Source organism: Athene noctua, chromosome 18 (assembly GCF_965140245.1).
Source record: "Athene noctua chromosome 18, bAthNoc1.hap1.1, whole genome shotgun sequence".
Lineage (NCBI taxonomy): Eukaryota > Metazoa > Chordata > Aves > Strigiformes > Strigidae > Athene > Athene noctua.
Genome location: NC_134054.1, coordinates 3,504,522 through 3,525,400, shown reverse-complemented (window position 1 = coordinate 3,525,400; position 20,879 = coordinate 3,504,522). Strand labels below are relative to the sequence as shown.

General features: G+C 49.8%; 1 protein-coding gene across 1 annotated transcript in view; it reads left to right on the top strand.

The window, feature by feature from the left end:
- LOC141967707 (heparan sulfate glucosamine 3-O-sulfotransferase 3B1-like) overlaps positions 1 to 19,227 on the top strand; it is a 30,130-nt gene extending 10,903 nt beyond the window's left edge. Inside the window, exon 2 of the mRNA XM_074921778.1 lies at positions 15,424 to 19,227. Coding sequence (XP_074777879.1) covers positions 15,424 to 16,042 — 619 coding nt within the window. The 3' untranslated portion in view covers positions 16,043 to 19,227. The remainder of the gene's footprint in view (positions 1 to 15,423) is intronic.
- Positions 19,228 to 20,879: the final 1,652 nt, after the last annotated feature.

Genomic DNA, 20,879 nt, shown 5'->3' with positions numbered 1-20,879 from the left:
AATTACAATTCACATTTGGTTCATCCATATGTTTGGGTATTTGAAAGGCTTCAATAGTAACCCATTTTATATCTCTTATGCCCATTGATTTGTTAATCTGACACTTGGTTTAATCTGAATAACAATAGCTCTCATTCAGAGTCCTCAGTGTTCAGGAAAAAGTCATTTCACTTGGGTTGTGCTCCAAGGCCTTAGCAGACCAGCCCACTGTGCTCTTTGTGTAGAAGGGTTTGAAGGACTATGGGATAATTCAGCCCCAACGCCGGCTCTAGAAGGAGATTGGCTCTCAGTGGAAACAGGGTGGGATGCTGTAGGTTGCAGCCGGGTTTTGGCACATGTGGTTTTGCTCCATAAGGTCCTTTCTGGTTGCCGCTGTAGCCGTGGGCCTGCCATCGCAGCCTGTGGGGTGTGAAGAGGTGGGCAGGGTCACAGAGAAAGACAACCCAAGGAGTCAGGAGTGGAGAGCAGGCATGGAGAGCTCTCTTAAATACAGCCTGAGCAAATGTGCTGGGCTAGATCAAGTCATTGGTATGGCGATGTGAAGTCTCTAATTACATGAATACCTTTTTAATTAGAAGCAGTGCTTTGCATCTGTTGTACTTGCAGCAGAGCATCTCCACCAGCTGAGCCTGCTTTTTAAAGAGCTCTTGACTGTATTTCTTTGACTGTTTATGACCACATCATGATCCCATGTAATGACTGGGGCAGGAGGGGAGTCTGCAGACAGACCTGCTCCTTCATGTTTTCCTAATTGGTGCCTGTCTCCCTCCTTCGCTGGGAATTTCACTCCTTCCCAAGGCTGGTTTGGTTCCTTCTGCTCTATCCTGAGTCCTGCAACATTTCTGGGAACCCACCTTGGGACATAGTGGCACCATGAACCCGTAGCTTGATTGCCTCAATGGGCATGCTGCTTTTGTCCTTAATTTTAATTTTATTTTCCATCTTTGATGTTTGGTGTGAGGGGTGAAAAGAATGGGGAGAGACTCAGGAGGCTCATACTAGCCCCATTCTGGACAAATGTGTCTCATTCACTGTCCTGGTCTGTTTACCATGGAGCAATCTTAATTTCCAGTGCTACTCCTTTACGAGTGTAAATCACAAATCCATTAACAAATGAGTTGAGGTGACAACTCATTTGTGTTAACATGCATTTAGGGATCAGTACTGAGAGGATCACTGGTGTATTAATTTGCCTGGCCTTTTGTTCCAGCGGGTAACAAATAAAGCTCATCTCTACAGGGGACACACTGACCAGGCCAGTGTCCAGATTACTGATGATTCAAGTTATGGTTGGTGCCACCCCTCCTTTGCTGGGAAGGAGACAGGAGACTTCTCGAAATCAGTTGGGTGGCCTATCTTGGAATAAAGTCTAAACCAATTTTAAATTCTTGACCCACTTGATGGGATGATCAGGGTCATGGGCAGCCAGCTGGGGAGTACTTGGTTGGGGTGCTTCCCACATCGCTGCTCCTCCTCTGATGAGTTTGTTCTTCACTGCCATTACTGGCCACAGGAAGGGTGACCAGACCTCTGATGGTCGGAGGGGGCGTCCCCTTATCTTTGAGAGTCGAGGAGGAACCTCAGTGCTGCACAGTTCTGTGACTGGTTTGGGTGTTGCTGAAGAGGCGGGTGCAGTCATGCAGCTGGGGTTTGGCAGCATCACTTGGCCTGTGTTAGGAACATTATCAAAATTACGCATTATCAAAAAGGGCAGAAAAAATTTGTGACTTCCTTTTTTCCACAGTGAAAATAGGAAGCTGGTTGCTTTCTGAGCTGTCATTTTGAAGGCCTCTGTTGTTCAGGTGGTGCTGGATGCCTGTGGGATCCCTTTAAGTGGAGGTGGATTCCCAGAGATCCTGCATGGCTTTTTTGAAGACCTGTAGATGTACATCTGTCCCAAGGCTTGTTTCAAGGCTGCCCTGGCCCTGCCATGCTGAGAGCTCCCTTCCCACGTGCTGCGGAGGAGCTGGCAAGCTCTGCCTCAGCCGTGACGTGGAAGATGCTCCAAGGACTGTCAGCGCCTGGAGGAAAGCGCTGCTGGGTGAACAAAGCAGTTTCCCTGCTCCCCTCCCTGCTTTGCTGTGCCCACGGTGAGGAAGAGGAGCAGGAGCAGACCTGTCACCTGGCTGACACTGGCACCTTTTGGGGCTTTTAACCCAGCACAGTGGTTTAAGGCCCCCTCTGTCATGTCCTACCCTGAGGGCAGATGAATTGCTGGGTCTGTGCCCCCCACATGAGTTATGAACTGAGGGGTGCGATCTGGGGCATCGCTCAGGGCAGAAAGGGGCTCCGGGGCTTATCAGGAGGCTTTCTCCTCTAATCGCAGCTGTAAAGCCCCAGCACAGGAAGGCTGGGCTTGATTAGGAGAAATGTGTGTCAGGGTGGCAAGCAAAGCCCTCCCTGTGCAAACTCTGGGCCACTTGTGCGGGTGGTTAACAAAGGGCGGCATTATCAGCGTGACTTGTTACCTGCCTGAGCAGGCACACAGATTAAGGCATTAATTTCTGTGTTTGGATGAAAACACAAAAGACCTCTCAGCAGGGCTGTGATTTATGAACGTGACAATAGGGGAACGTGGTCCTGCCCATATCTCTCTGGGTCAGTTTTGTTCAGTGGCTGTTGACTTGTGCAACGTTTAGTTTGGGGTTGGCTCTTTGGTTAGTGGGTTGGTTTGTTTGGTCTTTTTTCCCCCCGCACTTCTAGCAAAACTGGAGCAGGTGAAATGCAGTGACTTGGCAGTGTTCCAGGGGAGAGAGACAAAGTGGGAAGGGGTGCTGCAGTTCATCTCCTTGTAGTCCTGTCCTGGGTGGAAATTTGTTGGGTGTTTCTGAGTGTTCAGCTTTGGTGTTACAGGATCAGCTGCCCACATCCAGCAGCTGCTGGGCGTTAAAGGGAGGCTGCTGCAATAGTCACTGTGTGTTTGCTTAACCAGGAAGTTAATTTATAAGTATGTGCCATAAAAATCCATATAAACCCTATGGACCCCCATCCTAGAATGGACCCAACGAGGGGTTGCTTCTCTTGAACCAACCCCTTTTCTGGGAAGCTTCTTCCTATTGCAGCATGGCAACAGAAACACTGCAGCGGTCACCATATGGCTGACTAGTGGGTATGTGAAGTGACCATCTCCCCCTGCATTAGATGCACCAGACGGGCCCTTTGGGTACAGAGATGTACTCTGCTTGCTGGGCTCACCACCACCAGCATGTGGCATAATGGGTCCCTGGAAGAGCAGGTGCTGTAGGGATGAGGCTGATGGGATAACCTCCCACGGGCTACCTGGATTAGGAATAGCTCCTGGTGTCCTACCTGGGGCCAGGAGCCCTGTGGTGCTCCAGCGTGGTGGGTAGTGGGGTGCTGTGGGTGACGGGGTGTCCCGTACCAGGTGCAGGGTCCAGCCCCCCGGTGCATCCCTTTGGGGGAACCAGGAGGATGTTCAGCTTCACGTGCAGTAATGGGTGGTTCGGCTCTTGGACGAGTCATGATGCTGCTTGGTTTGGGCATCTAATTCTTGAAACACCCAGGGCTTCAGGGGCACCAGCTGACAGCCAGCAAACTGTACGTGATCTGCAGTGCCAGCTCTGTGCACCTCAGGCCTGCTTCTGCCTCCCCCAAATCCCAGATCCCCACATCCATGGGGTTTAACCCGATGAAGATTGCTCCCTTTGCTGCAAGGAAACATTTTCCCAAGACCTATGATGAGGAGAGATGTCTGTAAGACTGGTGAGTAGCAGTGCCTGCAGGGTTTTAACGTCTTTGAGAGGATTAGTGCCGTTGCTACAAATTAAGAGAGCAAATGGGTGGGTGTGGGAGCAGTCTGGGGCTATGTACTCTGTGCTGGGCTGGCGGGTTTGTTGCTGATGACTGAATGGCACCGGCACTGCCTGATGCTCCTGCCATGCTGATGGTTGTGGCTGAGCCTTGATGGCAGAGAAGGGGTGAGAGGGAAGAGGCTCAGGAAGAGACTGTGGGGCGAGCAGTGGCCACCAGTGCCACGTGGACATGGCTGAGCTGTTGCAAGAGAGCTGACAGCAAGTGGTGGGCTTCGTGATGGGAGTTGTGGAACAACCCGGTTGTTCTCCTGCTGGAGCTGAGGCCAAACCCCCAAGATCGGGGTCTCTGGGGTTGGCTGAAGCCAAGTGACAGCTGTGTTTGCCCCACGTCCTCGGCTGCAGGAGACACTTCTCTCAGCTGGGTACTGTGGATGTGGTACCACAGCACCAAATATGATCTCTTTATCTGCTTTTAAGCCTATTCCAAGCCAGGCTTCCTTTGGTTAAGCCTACTCTGAGCTAGCAAAAGCCTTGCAAGAGCTGTATTTTGGGTTTTGCCTTTTTTCTTTCTTTCTTTCCACAGTTAAGCTGAAAACCTTGACTCTCTTGCTTTGCCTTTTCTTCTGGATGGGGACGTTACTTCTGTGCTTGCAGGTGCTGAGCCATCCAAGCTCAGCAGATAGTAGTTTCAGCTTCCCATAAAGGGCAGGATCAGTGCTGCCCAAGTAAAGCCAAGTTCAAGAAGTAACACCTGTAGTACAAGGACGTGTTAAAGCAGCAGTCTCTCCAGGATGCTCAGAGAGCAGAGCCTCATCTTGCAATGAATCCATAAAGTGGATCTACCACATCTTTGCGTAGCAGGAGCCTAGTACACATAATGTTAACTATAAATTTTTGAGGGAAGAGAAATGTTCCTTCTGGTTCTGATAGCGTAAGAAGCAGAGGCAGTCTGGAGAATTTATTTTTCCCCAGGAGTGAGTTGTGAGCACTGAAATCTCTGCAGATGCCTAAAATTCTTCCTCTTTCTTCCCTTTCAGGCTGTTGTCTGTGTAATTTATAGAGAAAAATGTTTCTACTGCTTTGCAATAAACTCTTGGACACCGTGAAAATAATCTTAGCTTGTTCCAGACCTGAACTGGTGCAACTCAGGAGTAGCTGCTGACTTACATCCATGCCAGGGTGAGCAGAGCCGAGCTACCTGCTGCTGGTGGAGGTGGTGAGGACTCACAGAGGTGGCCTTCAGGTGCCAGAAGAGTGGGAAGGAGATTATACTGGTGCAACTGGGACACTCCTGCAGGGATAAATTCCAGTTAAACAATTCAGTGGTGTGTACTAAGAGGCACCAGGAGTAAAATACACAGTTTGGGGGAGACAGTTGGCCCTGCGATCTGCTGGAAAAAAGTCTTTAGTCCCAGTTTACCTGTTAGCTCAGCCGTATTTCCTGCTGGGTTTAGGGTTTTTTCCCGCCTTAAATCATGAGTTTCACCAAACTGCCCCCTCTGTGCTCTGCTTTTAAACAAAACCAGTCTTTTTTCTTTTTTGGGGGGAAATGGAGACAGATTAGAGTAATCTCACATGACTTGACCAGTGGGCAGTGAAGTCCGGTGATGCTGGGCGATATTCTAAAGAACTCACCCATAAACAGCAATTAGCTTTTAATTGTGGCACCGCTCCCGGCCCCCTGCGCCCGGCCAGGAGCAGCAACGTGTGCTCTTTGTCGGCCGGAGTGGCACCGGGGGGACCCACGGCAAAGAAAGGGAACCGGGGGTGACCGAGAGGAATAAGATGCTCATTTCAGCCCCACCCCCTTACTGCGCTCAAAAGCTCTTATTTTCGGAGCAAAGCACTATTGAAGCATCAGGACAATGGAGACCAAATCCTTCTGGGGGAGGGGAGGTGCTGGCAATTGCATCTTTTGTTGCTTTTACTTCTTTACTTGCCTATGGCCTCCCCCATCCCACCCCTCCAAGAAATCCACATAGATGCTTGCTAGATGATAATGCAATCATTTTCTTGGGACCTTGCTAATAGGATTATAATTATTACTGGAGATGAACTGGAGTGAATAGAATATTTACCACTTCATCTTAAATTATTGTAAATCCCTCCAAAGCATTCCTTTGATATGTAAAGTGCTGCCCCTCTTCCCCCAGTGAAGATAATTATTTAGTGGAAGTTCAGAGCTTTTAAGTATGATGGGGGACAGAAGGAGTCTTCGGTGTTTACATAAAGAGGAGGTCCTACATAATGAACTGGTGAAGTTGATGAATATCTTGCCTGGCTCCAGAAAAGGAGGAGGGAAACTTCTTGCTGAACAGTTGTAGTATCTTGAGCTGTTATTGCAGGAAGAGGGGAGGAAATACTTGGAAATTCGGCTCTTCCCAGTCCAAAGAAAGCCCCACATCTCAGCAGCCCACGTTCAGTCAGTGCATGAGTCCACCTGGTGACAGGGGCAATGTTTTGGTTTTGTTCTTTAGGGCTGGAGGAATTTCTGTTTGAGGAAGGACCAAGTAGGCTGGGCAGAGCTCAGCCTGGCAAAGATCCACTGGGGGGAAGATACAGTTCTCTACAAAGTCGCAGCTAGGCAGGAGATAGAGGGAGGGATGGACTGGTGTGACAGTGCAAGGGCTGGCGCTGTGTGGCATGAGGCCAGGAGCTGGTGCACGATGGGCAAGGCAAGGACCCAGGGCTGGCTGTGCATGTGGAGGGTTTGCATGGCTTCAGGAGGAACCTGGACAAGGGGTTGGAAGAGAGCATCCAGCCCAGGAAAGCCCCTGAGCTGAATTTGGGTGGAGGCTGAGAGAGCAGTGGGGGACAGGGGGTGCTGCTCACCCCGTTCTTGCTCTGCCCCAGTCCTGCCCCGGTCAGGGCTGAGGTCCTGCCCCGCAGGGTCTTTGGCCTGAAGGAGACAGCTGCTCCCTGCGGGCGCATCCATGTCAGCGTCCGTGAGCAGGTTACACTTCTCCCAAGCTTTCATCCCCTCGAGCCCTTCCTCCCAAAGGTTGCCGGCATGGAGCATCCGCTCTGGAGTGGGAAGGGGACTGCTCCAGCCAGTCCCCTCCAGGACCAACGTCGGGGCATGTCCCAGGAGTGACAGGCTGTGTCACCCATCAGTTCCAAAGGAGTCTTTGTGGCTCCTTGCCTCTTTATTATGCTCTTTGGTGAAAGCACAAACCCTGTCCCCATGCAGACAAGACTCCTATCAGGTGTTTCTGCTGCTCTAAGTTATTCCTCCCCTATAGGCTGTAGCCATACAATGCAACATATATGGCACTTAGTTATACGAGGCAGCAGCCCTGCCAGGGATAACAGGTCATTATCTTGGTTATGAGTCTGTGCTTACTAATTAAGCCACTTAAACCCATAAGGCAGGGAAGGCGTTTGGGAGGGAGGTGGGTGTTGGCTGGCACAGGGTGGGAGGCAGCCTTTGCAGCAGAGGCTGGTTCAGCTCATCACACCTATTGCTGTTCCCCAAAGACACAAACCCTCCAGGTTTTGTGCATGGCTCAGGCCCTGCTTTGTCCAGGTTGGGTGCTCAGATGATGCTGCAAACTCTGCTCAGCTCTGTGGCTGCAGCCAGGTAAAGCACCACGTCTCCCTCGCCTGCAGCACGGAGGGGTCAAACCTCTGTGGTGGCTCCTACATCTGATTTGAATGCAGTGACTTTGGGGAGGTGGATAAAGTATTTTATATGAAAAAAAAAAAAAAAAACAACAAAAAACCCCTTAAAAAGCCCCCAGACCCTCATGATTGCAGCAGTGCCTTGTCCCCTCCTCAAGGCACGGCTTGCTCTGACGTGCCAGGGCTGTTGGCTTTGACTGGGCTCTGCCTGCGTGGAGTGGGGACGAAAGAACTATCTGCTGATGCCCCACATCTCCCCGCTTCCCCCGGTCTTTGATGTTTTTTTTTTTATCTGTATCAAAGGAGCTTAGATCAGACTCCACGGCCAGGCCAGGGCCTGTTCCTGTGGGATACATGGTGATGCCACCCGTGGCCACTGGCTCCTTGGTTCCATTGAAGCCCCGGGGTGGCTCCATGACCGGGAGCCTTTGCACGCTGTTACTCTCCTCTCCCTCCTTTAATCCCCAAACTCCCCAACAGGTGAAGGGCACCTGGCAGATTTGGAGGCGGGGAGCAAGGAGAGTGAGGAAAAACATTAATTTCAAGCCCACATATTTTTTCCTCCTTTCCCTCCTCCTTTCCTTACCCCTTCCACACCCCCAAAGTTCATTAATTCTCATCATCTGGTTTGTGTAAACGTCGTGGTGAATGTTTGAAGGAGCTGGATAGGGTTACACCCGTTTCAAAAAGGCCGAGGCTGGTTCCCAGCCGTTCCCTTTTATTGTTGTATAATTTGCCAACCCAAACAACGGGCTCCTGCTCCAGACAAAGGCACACATGTTGCCCTTACTGCTGGTCATAAAAAGAGGAGTGGCTGCGTGCTACTGTACAGGTCCTTGGTGCAACGGCAGCTCTAGCCGGGGAAAATTTGGTAAGAAAAATGTGATGTATCAAATAATAAACTAGCAAGTGCTTCCACCCCCAAAGAGGAATTTGCTGTTGCTTCTTCTCTGTTTCTTCTTCCTCCTCCATCTTCTTCCTTCCCCCATTGGGAGCTGCTGCCACCAGAAAGCAGAGTCAAAGCCAAGTGGGTAATTTTGAAGCCAGTTGACCTTGATGCTGGTGGCAAACTCCGGGATGTAATTAAAATGCTTTATTACTTTAACAGTCTTTCCCTAGGCTTGTCAGATTCTTGTTTTTCAGGTGTATTTCTGGGATTTGATGCTCCAGATCAGCCCTGCAGTGGGGAGGGCTGGGTGAGGTCAGGATGGGTCCCGTGTGGTGGCCTCGGAGCTGAGCTGGTGGTGCTGGGGATTCTCTGGGTTTTTGCTTCCCAGAGCATTGCAGAGCTCTTGCTCACTATCAGGTGCCACTATGGGGCTATAAGTTTGTGGTTTTAATCCAGCCCTTGTCTGCTTTGATCACCACTGTACATTTTTTTCCTGCTTTCTGACAGCAACATGCTGCCTCGGAGACTGGGAACAACTGGGTATCGCCTTGGCAGAGTGGGTGGGCTGGAAGGCAGAGCTGCCAGCAATGCAGATGCCACCCCCATCCTTTCCTGGGTGTCTACACCTCTTTTTCAAGATACTAGATTTAGGTCACTTGGCCTAAATTTATTTATTGGGACGGGGGAGGAGAGGCAGAGTCAAGGAAGCAGTGGGATTTAGAATGAGAATGGGCTGTGCAGGGCAGGAATGGCAGTAAAGCCCTTCTCAAAAGTGTTTGATTTAAGGCAGTGGATGGACGGACTGTGGTTTGAAACAAGCCCTTTGGCTTCGGTGGGATCCTGACCAGAACAAAGCTGAGCGGGACTGTGCGGGGATGGGGACAGGGAACCAAACCACCCCTGGGGACGGGCACAGGACAGGAGAGGATGCGACAGGCTGGAGAGCATCAGCGTGGGAGGGGACAAGGCTTCAACCTGCTTCATCTTTTGCACTTGTTTCCTTAAAGCTTTTCTAAGCTGGTACCAGCCGGACTGTTTGCTTTCCAAACTGCAAATTAAAAACACGGCAAAAGTCATAACAGTTCATCACATGCACCAAATTGTACCATGTTCTAGGTTGTGCTGCCTGGGCTCATTGTCACCTCGAGTTTTCAAAAACCCCCTGTCACAACTCTAAAAATCTGTCTCCTTCCAGGATAAGAGCTTTCGTGTCTATCTTTTGCATTTCTATTCACCTTCTTACTGTAAGCTTTAAATCTCATCTATTGTGGTTTTATGAAACAGCCTTCTGGGAGGATTTGGGGTTGCTTTCCCCAGAAACAGTCAGGTTGCCAAAATTTGGTTTTCTGGAAAGAAATCACTTTCTGTATTCTTAAAATACCGGTCAGGAATTTGGGTAGAAACTGGCCAGAAATAGGTTGGATACTCTACATGTGCACCACCGGGCTGCAAAGGAAATGATTCTGGATTACAGACCTAAACTTGGTGTGAATGTGGCTGATGTCCAAAATTGTTTGACTTGTTTTTTCTCCCCTTTCCATGGTTTCCTTGCTTCTAGGGAACAGCTGTGGAAGGAAAGTCTAGAAATTCTGCACCAAAGGCAGTTCTTGCTGTATCTGCTGGCAGAGCTGCCACGGGGCCTGCTGCAAGCGCTCGCTGCTCTGCATCTCGTAGCTGCAGCTGGGTGCTGCGGTGTTTTATCCTGACTGTAACAACGCTTCTCTTGCTTTTATAATACCCTACACCCAGCTGTCCGTCTCCTCTAGGAGAGTTTTGTCATCTTTCCAGAGGGAAGCTGAGGTGACTCAGAGGATTGAGGGGGGGTGGTCTGGAGGTGGAGGGGTTTGAGACTGGAGGGTGCTGTTGCTGCAGCACAGGGCACCCCGATTTTAACACTCACCAGTGGGACTTCAGCTCTTGAGCACACTGGGGTGAGGGGAGCATCTCTGAAAGTGCTGCTGGATGCTCCAGGTGCTGGGTAGGAATATATCCAGCACAAAACCCTCCCCAGGAAGGAAAACTCATCATCCACCCCGCTCCAGGACTCCTGTTGGGCAGCAGGAGCACCTGAGTGTGCCGGCTCTGCGCTGGCAGCCTGACGGTGACCTTCCCGCAGGCAGACGTTGTCAGTCACCTCCACGGACCCCAGGCTCTGGCAGACTCCAAGGGGTTTTATCCCAGCGGGTGTTTGCAAAGGGCAGGAGGTGCAAGGGGGGGACTGACAGACATCCCCAGGGATAACATCAGTAACGACTGCTGTGCTCTGCCCTGCGTGTAGTCCATCGTACCTGCAGCAAATAACACAGCAACAGGTTGCGGAGGTCCCCTCGGCCCCCCCGGCCCATGGCCCCTCACCATTCCTCCTTGAGAAGTGGCAGCAGATTAGCCCAGAGCCCCTCTGTGCAGACAAAAGCTGCCACAAAGGGCATTAGGCTTCAGGATTGGATTACCGTGTGGCCACCTGTCATCCCCACTTTGTAAATTTATCTCTCTCTGAGTCCAGTTTTCACACTGGAGAAGTTTGCACTTAAAAAAAAAAAAAAGATCCCCCCCCCAGTGCCTCTCCAAGCAGCAGCCTGGCAGACTTCGTTTTAGCATCCCTTCTTATTCCAGGCTTCAGAGCTGTGTGGGGCTGGGGATTAGAGCTGTTTGAATAGAGAGCCTTTATTACATTAATCTAAGTGGTTAATAGGTAAAGTAGGCCAATCCATCTTTAGACTAAGCCTATCACTTTGCCTACGAAGGGTGAAGGCTCCACTGAGGAAATATTCCTCATTAAAGAAAAAGCTTTTCCTCCGTCCCTCTTGACATGTTAATAGCTCAGGGTTAGGGGCTCTGCTCTCTGCCTGCAGAAAATTCATCGCTGTGCTCACGCAGCAGCTCCCTCCTTTTGCTGGGACCCCTGACGCTGCCACAGCTCTGCTGGAGTCAGCAGAGTGGTGCTGGGTCCCACCAGCGCGTTGCTGGCTGGGCTCGGCGGGGAATAAGGGGTGCCAGGAGTCTGCTGTTGCTCCTTGTCCTGGCTTTCCTTTCCTCAGAAAGCAAGTGCCTCGTCACTTCCCGAGCAGGGATGTAGGGAGAGGGTTCAGGTGATGGGTAGAGGCAGTGCTTCAGTGCTGGGACTCTCTGCTGTGGGATGTTCTCAAGGCCAGAAGTACTCATGGGTTTGAAGGGATTAGACGGTTCATAGACACTATGAACTGGGATGATTTGGATGCAGATGCTGGCTCCAGAGGTCTTTGAACTCCAGGTTGCCAGAAGGCAGGAGGATAACAAGGCAGGAGGGGCTGCTTGCCAAGCTTTTCATACTATCTTTATTTTCCACTACAGTATCCACTACAGCCCTCAGTGGTGTCTCCATCCAGCCCTGTACCGACTGGTGCAGCAGCTTTTGTCCGAGGGCTCAGCTGAGCTCCCTGTTTCCCACAGCCTGACTCCCTTTATCATCTCCCTTTCCTCTCCATATGGACAGTGGTGGTATCTGCACCTCTGCCCTTCTTATCTTGCACCAAGCACCACTGGCAGAAGCTGCCCAGGTCTCTAACGTGCCTGTGAAACCTCCATGGAAATAGAGGGCTCCACAGCTGTCAGGAGCTGCCCCAGGGTTGAACTGTGCATGCACCATTGAGCTGAACATGGGTTTCTGCTGTTATTTTTCCCTAAAGGAGTTGCATCTTGCCAGGGCACAGTGGCTACAGCTCTTCCGACTATTACAGCTCCTCTTTCCTCTCCTTCTGCAGCGGCTGTTGTTTAGAGCAGCCCTTGCTGCCTTGGAGCCCCAGGAGCAGATGTGTTCAGAGCTGGAGTCTGGTCCTCCTTCCACCAACCCATATGTCCAGCGTGTTGTGTTGGAGCTGCAGTGCTATATGTGGGCCGTGTTACCCTTCTCCAGTTGTGGTCTGAATGGGAATAATTGTTTCTTGGTGACTTTTTCACCTGTGGGAGTTCAGACCAGCCAATTTACCAGTTCCTCCTGCCCCTGAGGCTCTGCTGTCTCTGGCTGCCAGCATGACAGTTGATGTCTCTATGGGAGATTATGGAAACCATGGGAAAGCTCATCACAACAGACAGACCCACACAATAAAACTTTGCTTTCCCGGATGCAATGCTGTCAGAGGTTCAAACCACATCCCTGGGCCACAGTATTTGGCTTCAGTTGCTGCTGTTTAGCTTATTTGCAGCCACTTTTCAAACAAGGCAGCATCTGAAAGAATCTCAAGGGTCTTTGTTCTGGGCTATGCCTGGTACCCATCTGGGTACAATGAAGGAAGAGAGTACTGGAGCTAGGGCTGAAGGCTGGTTTTGGTGGATTCAGTTCTCATTCTTGGGTTGAAGGCTCTGTTTCTATCTCTGCTCATCTTAGCCTGTGCTGACCAAGCCAGACAGCAGTAGCAGTGTCAATGGTGTGGCTTGTCTTGCTTCTGTTGTTCTGATGGGTCACCAGTGAGATGTTCTACAGATGCCAAGGATTCAGGTCCTCTCCAAAAATAACAGTTTTGTAGGGTCCAGACCTGCACAGAACTGAGTGCTCTCAGCTCTGTTGGAAACACGACATGCTGGATGTCCTCAGCCACAGTCAAGGTCTGACTGGTCTGCAAAGGGACTAACAACTGGGCCGGTGGATGCCTCTTAGACGAAGAGTTACTCCTTGCTGTCTTCCACTTCTACAGTGCACTCCTTTCTGTTTGTTGAAACACTACTTAAGAGCTCTATGTTTCCCAACCAGATCAACTGACTCAGCACCTCCACCCCCAGTAATTTCCTCCTGTTTCATGGCCCAGCCCTACCCAATGCCTCTCTTGTGCAAGGAGGAAAAAATAAGCCTTGTGTCATTCTCAGAAGACTGATATAAACTGATTGTAGTAGTGCTGGAGGAGAAGTTGAAGTGCTGGGTCCCATACAGCAAGCAATCTGACAGACCTGACCTGAAGAGAGGGATTTAGGGCAGCACAGCTGTGCTGAGCACATCTTGGGAAGCAGCCTCCTCTCTGGGCAGGTCCCAGGCCATTAAAGACTTCATGGGTTGAAACCAACCTCTTAAATCAAGCTGGAAAACAGTTGGTGGCCAGCACGGGATGTAGAACTCAGATTTAACATGGTCATAAAAAGAGACACCACTTAATGAGTAGACTGTCGAAACCCACATCAGTCCATGATAGATTTAAGAGTTGCTCTCTTCGCGTTATTGACTGGCTGTGTTCTGTGATGGCATTACAGGTTTGTGGAGTTGGCCAGAAAGGTGAAGGATTAGTCAGAATTTTATTTTAGTTGCTGATTTTTGGCACATGCTGGCCTCTGACTTCCAGAAGCTCTCACATCCCAGGTGTCTGGTAGACCAGCGTGATTTTTAACTGCATGTGGAACTCCACTTGCCTGACCTTGAAATCATAGCCCTAGGGGTTGCCACCACCCTTGGTCATGGCTGGAGCTTTCCACACACTGATAGCCCCTTCCTCCAGAGTCTGGCTTGTCCATCGCCACTTCTCCCAGTGACCCATGCAGATCTGGTGTGGGGACCGTCTCCCACCATGGGTCTGTGGAGAAGGGGCTCTCTGGGCAGAGGGTAGTCATTGGGTGCCCCTTGCCAGTAAGCACATTGCCTAAAGTTAATGCCAGAACTTGATGAAGTAAAATACCAGGTACAGTGTGAGCAAAACAATCGTTGCATAAGTATCTACTGAACAACTTTCATAGGCATGTGATGATTTTTGATTCAGTCAGACCTCTCATTCCTGGGTGTTCTTTTATCTGGCCTCAGAACAGATGTGTCAGTTTTTGTCCCTTGGCTTCTTAATTGGGACAACCATTGCCTTAGCACAAATTATCAGTGGCTTTTTTAATTGCAAGAGCTCATGATGATCTTTGCTGTAGAAGCATAAAAGCGGTAAGGGAAGAGATGTTTGTCCAGGAACAAACAGCCTCTGTGTGCAGGGTTGTAAGTCTGAAGGAAACGCTGTTTGAGGCTTGCAGATCACACACGGGCTGGTTATTTCTCTGTGCTGGGTGGATGCTTTGAAAACTTAATCAAGTTTTATAGCTTTAATTTTGTGGCTGACTTCCCTCTTGCCTTTTTTTTTTTTTTTTTTTTTTTTTTTAAACTGTCTCGCAACCCATAGCAAATGATTCCCATTGGGTTATAAAGGGAAAGAATTGGCAAACGGTCTAAAATATTTAGGCTTGCCTAGTGAATGATAGGAAAAAATTACTCTTCCTGCTTCTTGCTGCTTCCATAATTTCTGCAAACTCTCTAGGTTTTCCCCACATAGTTAATTAGAAATAGCCAAGGAATAAGATGGAATTGCTGCAGGCTTTAGGTTTCAAGGGTATTTTTTGAGAGTATGTCCTGCCCATGAGCTGAGGTTGTGTTCGCTGTGGTCATATCCTGACCTGCTGTAGCCCGTGTAGCAGTGGAGGAGCGAGATTGTCCTCGTTGGGTGCTGGACTTTGATGTGCTGCAGATGCCACCAGCAGCTCTTGATGCTTCTAGTGGGTATTAGGGAACAAGTCTGCACAGCGATAAGGAATAGTAAAGTAGTGGGTGAAGTTGGGTGCAAGAGAACCTCCGCGGTTGGGTGAGGTCCTGCTGTTGACAAGACAGGGACAAATTGCACCCCCCTGCCTGAATTGGGAGAAGTGTTGTGTTTGGGAGCTAAGGGAAGGCAAGGTGGATGTGCTCTGGCGAGCTCCTGCTTTTCTGCTACACTGTTCCTCTCGTTCTCTCGTTCCTGTGGGGAAAACAAGGTCTGGGTTGGGACTGAGGCTCTCTGGTGTTGATCTGAGCTAGGAAAGCCACCTGGTGCAGCTCAGGACTCATCCTGACCAGTCCGGAGCCAGTGTGGTGCAGGCAGCCACTCTCCAGGTGCAGAGTGTAGCTCAGATAATCCACTCATGGATAACTGGGAGATTACTCAACTGGATTTCTAATACAGTGGCCTTTAATAATAATCCCCCTCTAATCCTTAAATCAATGGAAAATGGATTTATCTGTACAAGCTAAATGGCTTGTGTAGGCATTTTAGGGAGAAGAATTCTTGTGTATCTATGTGTGAACACGCACATATATATATATATATATATATATGCATATTTTTGTTCCTGTTACCTCCCGTTCTGACCCATGTTTGTGTGTTTTACTGGCAGGGACCTCATGCCCAGGACACTGGAGGGGCAGATCACCATGGAGAAGACCCCCAGCTACTTTGTCACCAAGGAGGCCCCAGCCCGCATCTCCTCCATGTCCAAGGGCACAAAGCTCATCGTGGTGGTGCGGGACCCTGTGACCAGAGCCATCTCGGATTACACCCAGACGCTCTCCAAGAAGCCCGACATCCCCACCTTTGAGAGCCTGACCTTCAAAAACAGGACTACGGGCCTGATCGACACCTCGTGGAGCGCCATCCAGATTGGCATCTACGCCAAGCACCTGGAGAACTGGCTCCTCTACTTCCCCATCGGGCAGATCCTCTTTGTCAGCGGGGAGAGGCTGATCAGCGACCCCGCGGGGGAGCTGGGCAGGGTCCAGGACTTTCTGGGCCTCAAGAGGATCATCACCGACAAACACTTCTACTTCAACAAAACCAAGGGGTTCCCGTGCCTGAAGAAAGCAGAAGGCAGCAGCAAACCCCACTGCCTGGGGAAGACGAAAGGCAGGACCCACCCCGACATAGACCAGGAGGTGGTGCAGAGACTGCGGGACTTCTACCGGCCCTTCAACATGAAGTTCTACCAGATGACGGGGCAGGACTTCGGCTGGGACTGAGGCTGGCGTGGGAAAGTCCTCTGTAATTACTTGCCCAGCACGGTTTGCGTATATAAAGAGATATATATGTATGTAAAATGTACAGAAATCTATTTTATAATAATTTATTTTTAATTCCTAAGCAATTAATTCACTAAGCTGCCTAACCGCACTGGCTAGAACGGTAGCCCGTAACCTGTTTAACATTCCACAGTGTTTAATTTTAATATGTCTCTCCTTTTATTTTTTTTTCTTCATTCTGTTTTCTCCTCTTCTTGGTTTGGTTTGTAACAGACGGTGCTTCCATTTTTCCTAAACAAGATTTGTATTTAAAAAAATCAAAAAAAGCGAGGGTGGTAGGGGAGGGGTGGGGAGGGAGGGAAAGCATAAATTTATTTTTGTTACGGGTATCTGGCCTTTATAAACACTTGCTTTCCCTATTCCGGTGTCCCAGTCTCTGCTCCAGTGTTGTGCTCCTTTGTCCCACAGCTTTCCAGTTAGTCCTGCAGCCCCGGGGGGTTTCTCTGGGATGGGTGGGGAGGGAGGCTGGACATGTCCCTGCAACCCACATACCTCTGCTGAGCAGCAGGGTGCTTTACGGGTGGCTGTCGAGCGTGGGGAACCCCAAGCCATACAGCTCCTGCCCCACAGCCCAGGGCTCTGCCGGGAGGGGAAGGTGCTCGATTTCCAGCAGGGAAGCCGCAGAGCCTGCTGCATGGGCAGAGCTGTCTCCTCAGTATACCTTTCCTTCTTGCCTTGTGTCAAGGAGGCTCTTTCCCCCAATCCCTCTATGCATTTACTGCAGGACAAATGTAAAAATACATGTGTCTCTGTGTGACATGCTTGGTGCTGGTCTGGTCTGAAGCGTCGCTCAGCAGGTGCCCGTGCACGCAGGGCGCTGCAGGGAGATGGCTGTGCCTGCGGTGTGGGAGCAGCACCACCCACCAGAGATGCTGACGGAGCCTCGTGAAAACCCCAGATGTCTACTTGGTGCCATCCCAGCATGGAGGGTGTCCCAGGACGTGGTGCAGGCAGTGCTACCTCCTGCCCTGCAGCCATCAGAGCAGCCCCCAGTGCATGAGACTGGGGAACATCAGCCTTGGCCTTCTATGTCCATTACTTTTTGGTCCAACACCCTACCCATGGTCTCTCCCAAAGAGCAGCATTTGCCTAGAGCCAGGAAGAAGTGCTGCTTTGCCAATGAGGATGAATCTGTAGAAAAGGAGGGGGGAGTCTGGGCTGTACTTGGGTTGGGGTGTTGGTGACAGCCAGGCAGGACAGGAGGCTTTGAGCACTTAACCATCTACCCAGGTACAGTCACCTGGAGATCCTTCCCCTCGGGTGGAACCAAATGCTTTGGGGCATTAGGACACCTTGGCAGGGCTCTCCTGAGAGCACCAACCATGTTTTGTGTGCTCAGGAGGTTTTGATAAATGCCATGTGTGTCCGATGCCTTATGGTTACTGTCAGAGGTTCTGTTAGCCCAACTGAACATTTTTGGAGCAACATGGCAGCAAGGTCCTGCTCAGGTGGATACAGCGAAGAGCAGGACTCACCTCTGGGTCTGCTGGAAGCATTTGCAGGTAAAGTGCTGCCCTTCAGTCCTTTGAATCTAAGGGCTCTTGGCTTGGCTCAGTGGTGTCACATCTCTGAGGGGATTTAGGGGGTCACAGCCCAGTAAGTGGCAGTGGGGTATGTGGGAGTTCATACATGGGGTGTCCTCAAGGAAAGGGAGAAGCTGAGCGTAATATCAGCAATGAGCTGCCTTGCAAACCTGCTGCGAGCAGGATGCAAATCCCACCTTGGGGTTTGCCTCCAAGCACATCTTCCTGCAAACAGGTAGAGATGGGCGACTGCTCTCCTTTTTGCCCTGAAGCGTTACTAGCAATAAAGCGACTCTTCAGACTGACACGGTCCCACTTCCAGAGGTCACAGGCGTGAGTGTGGGACCCGCTGGGCTGCGCAGATTGACAGACCACACACATGATCCCTGTCCTGCGAGACAAGGCTGCGAGCCTCAAGTGGTGGTTGGATCTGTGCATGTTCAGGGTCTTTGGGTTTAGCTCCAGCCAGATCCCCAGCTCTGTTCCCTGCTGCCAGGACAGGTGATGAACACACGAGTGTGTCTGCTTTATCACAAACCCCTGCTGCTGTTGTGTGACCGAGGGGAAGGTGCTGCAGGGCGTGAGGGGTGGGAGGGAGAAGAAAATAATTCCTGGTGAAAAAGATTTTTGGGTCTCAAAACTTCAGTCTTCCTACTAGGTGGTTTATGCAGTGTGCAGAAAGAAACTCATCCTCTCCCCTTGGCCTTTGGGTAAGCTCCCAGCTGCCACTGCACTGCTTTCCCAAGTGGTTTTGCTGGCTGAGTCTTCCCGCTGCGTGGCCAGAGCCTCCGGGATCGATGCCGTTGGCGTGGCTTCCTCCCCACGTGGTTCCCTCCGGAGCGCCTGTGCATGCCTGCTTCTGAATGCTTGAAGATTGCGCAGCCCCTACGTCTTCCTTATTGCTTTCTTGGAAACAACTTTTTAATATCCCAATGCCTTCCTCAGCTGTACAGCGGAGTGTGGGCTTAATTTGTATAATCAAGCCCTGCTGCAGAATGCTCTCATGAAGCAATCTTGTTGGGGAGTAGAAATACAGAGAGCAAATAATAACTCTTCTAACCTTAAGCAAATTGTTAGCCCTGGCTCACTATCCTTCATAAAGAAGTCTGCACTAGACTTTTAATATAAAGGCCTTACCTAAGAAATAGGACGACGAAGATGAATTTCCCATGGTGTACATCTGGTTGCTAATACAGGAATCAGTGCTATTGTCATAATTTTTAAAAAAAATACCTTTGTTTTGAAGTTAAGCTTGGAGGTGTGATTAGAAGTTCGTGGGGGTTTTTTGTTTGGTTTTTTTTTTCACATTGTAACATTAATTTATGGCTGGGTTTCATTCAGTCCTGTATTCAGAAGTGCAGTACAGGTATTAGTGATGTGTTGTCTGTAACATGGTACTATAGAGTAGCCAATTTGTAAGAAAAAAGAACAAAATGGAAAGAAAAACAAAAAAACCCACAAAAAAAGAAAATCTGAAAAAAAATGTAAATTGAGTATTTTGTGGTATGTACAACACAAATTAATTTTACACAGAGAAAGAAGTTTCTAGGAAAATGAAATTCTGATAATTCATACTATTTGTATGAACAAATAAAAGCTATATTTTACCAAGCAATGGACACGGTTGTATTCATTGAACACCGCAGAGGTGGAGGTGGCCCCTGACACTTGCATGTCCACCCCATGGACATGCCTGTCTGTGCAACTTAATGTCTGTGCAACTGTGCCGGCCCCAGAGCCAAGCCTGAAGCCCAGGACTTAATCACATCCGTGAGCTCCCATCCAGGCCAGGGCTGCGTTCGGGAGCTGGAGGCTTCGCTGAGTGGGGAACGTGTGCGTGTTCTCCTCAGCTGGGTTGTGTGGGGGCTGATCTGTCCCGTCAGATGCACCTTCATCAAACACCACGTCAGGGAAGGAGCCCTGAGGGATTGCCCTCAGCCCTGCTGCAAAAGCTGGATGGGCTTGGTGGTTGGTGAAACCATCCTTCTTGGTCGGGGGTGCTGGAGGACAAACTCAGTCCTTTATAGCCGCTGGTGGGGAACCTTCCCAGTGCCAAGTTTCTTTTCAAAAGCATTGCACTTCGGGTGGCGATGCTGGGCCAAACCTCTAGGGCCAGCGGTCACTAGTGCTCCCTGTGCACTCAACACTGTAAGATATAAAAATTCATTATCATTAAATTCAGAAGAATCTCAGGCCAGTGCTATAGAAAGCAGTGTCTAAAGAACATTACAGATTTATGTAACGTAGCAATTGCCACTTAACTAAACTGAATTAAAATAATTTAATTTTTTTTAGCAAGTCTTGCATCCGGTGTAGAGTAATTGATGGGAGTCTTTCAGATTGCCCATTTTTCAGAGACCTTCTAGAAATGGAGTCAAAAGTAAGCACAAGATTTAATATAGCGATTTAGGAAGAGTTCAACCTGGGAAGTTCCAGCTTCTCAGGACTGCAATTAGCTGCTGCCAAACTCTGGCAATGTTTAAACTCTATAGATGCCTCATTTTTCAAATATATAAATGTAAGTTTTACTTTAAAATTCACATGTACCTTTTGAGCAGCACAGCTGGACGTGCAGCAAGCTGACCTCAGCTTGATAGAGTCGAGCAACTAGTTACCAGGTTCTCACCTCACCTTGATTGATTCAAAACCAGGTGCTTCTCTGCTGATGTCCCAGCAGATGTCAATCCTGTAGGCAGCTGAGGTCTGAGCTCAGCCTGGTTTTGCAGCAGCTCGTAGAGTGCTGTCCCTCCTTCATGTGTTTTGTAGGAGCTACTCAGTTCTGGGACGGAAAGAGTGTGGCTGCTTTTCCTTCACAGGGGGGCTGGTGCTGTAGAGGAAAGGAAAGGTTCAGCATCTGCCTTGTCCTCTGAATCTCCCTGGAGGCTATTCCTGGTTGCACTTGGGCTTGTAGATACTGGGGGTTCTTTCCCCAGTTTGGGCTGGGCCCCGTTCTCAGGTGCTGCTTTGGCAAGAGCATCTAGAAGATAAGAATAAGGTTGTCTGGGTGGGTTATGGGATCACATCCTGAACGCAGAGAAGTGTTTGCTCTGAAGGAGATGGCCTCAAGGATCTTCTAGTAGCTTTAGGGATTTCTGCTAAAGGAGGAAGCTCTTGAAGGAGAATGGTTTGATGAAGAGGTGGGTGAGGCAGAAGCAGCCAATGAAAGTTTGCTGCTAATGATGGTGATAATTAAGGTGGGCTTACTTTTTCTTTAGGTTGGTGGAAGAAAGGTGTTGAGCTATTGCTTTCATCTA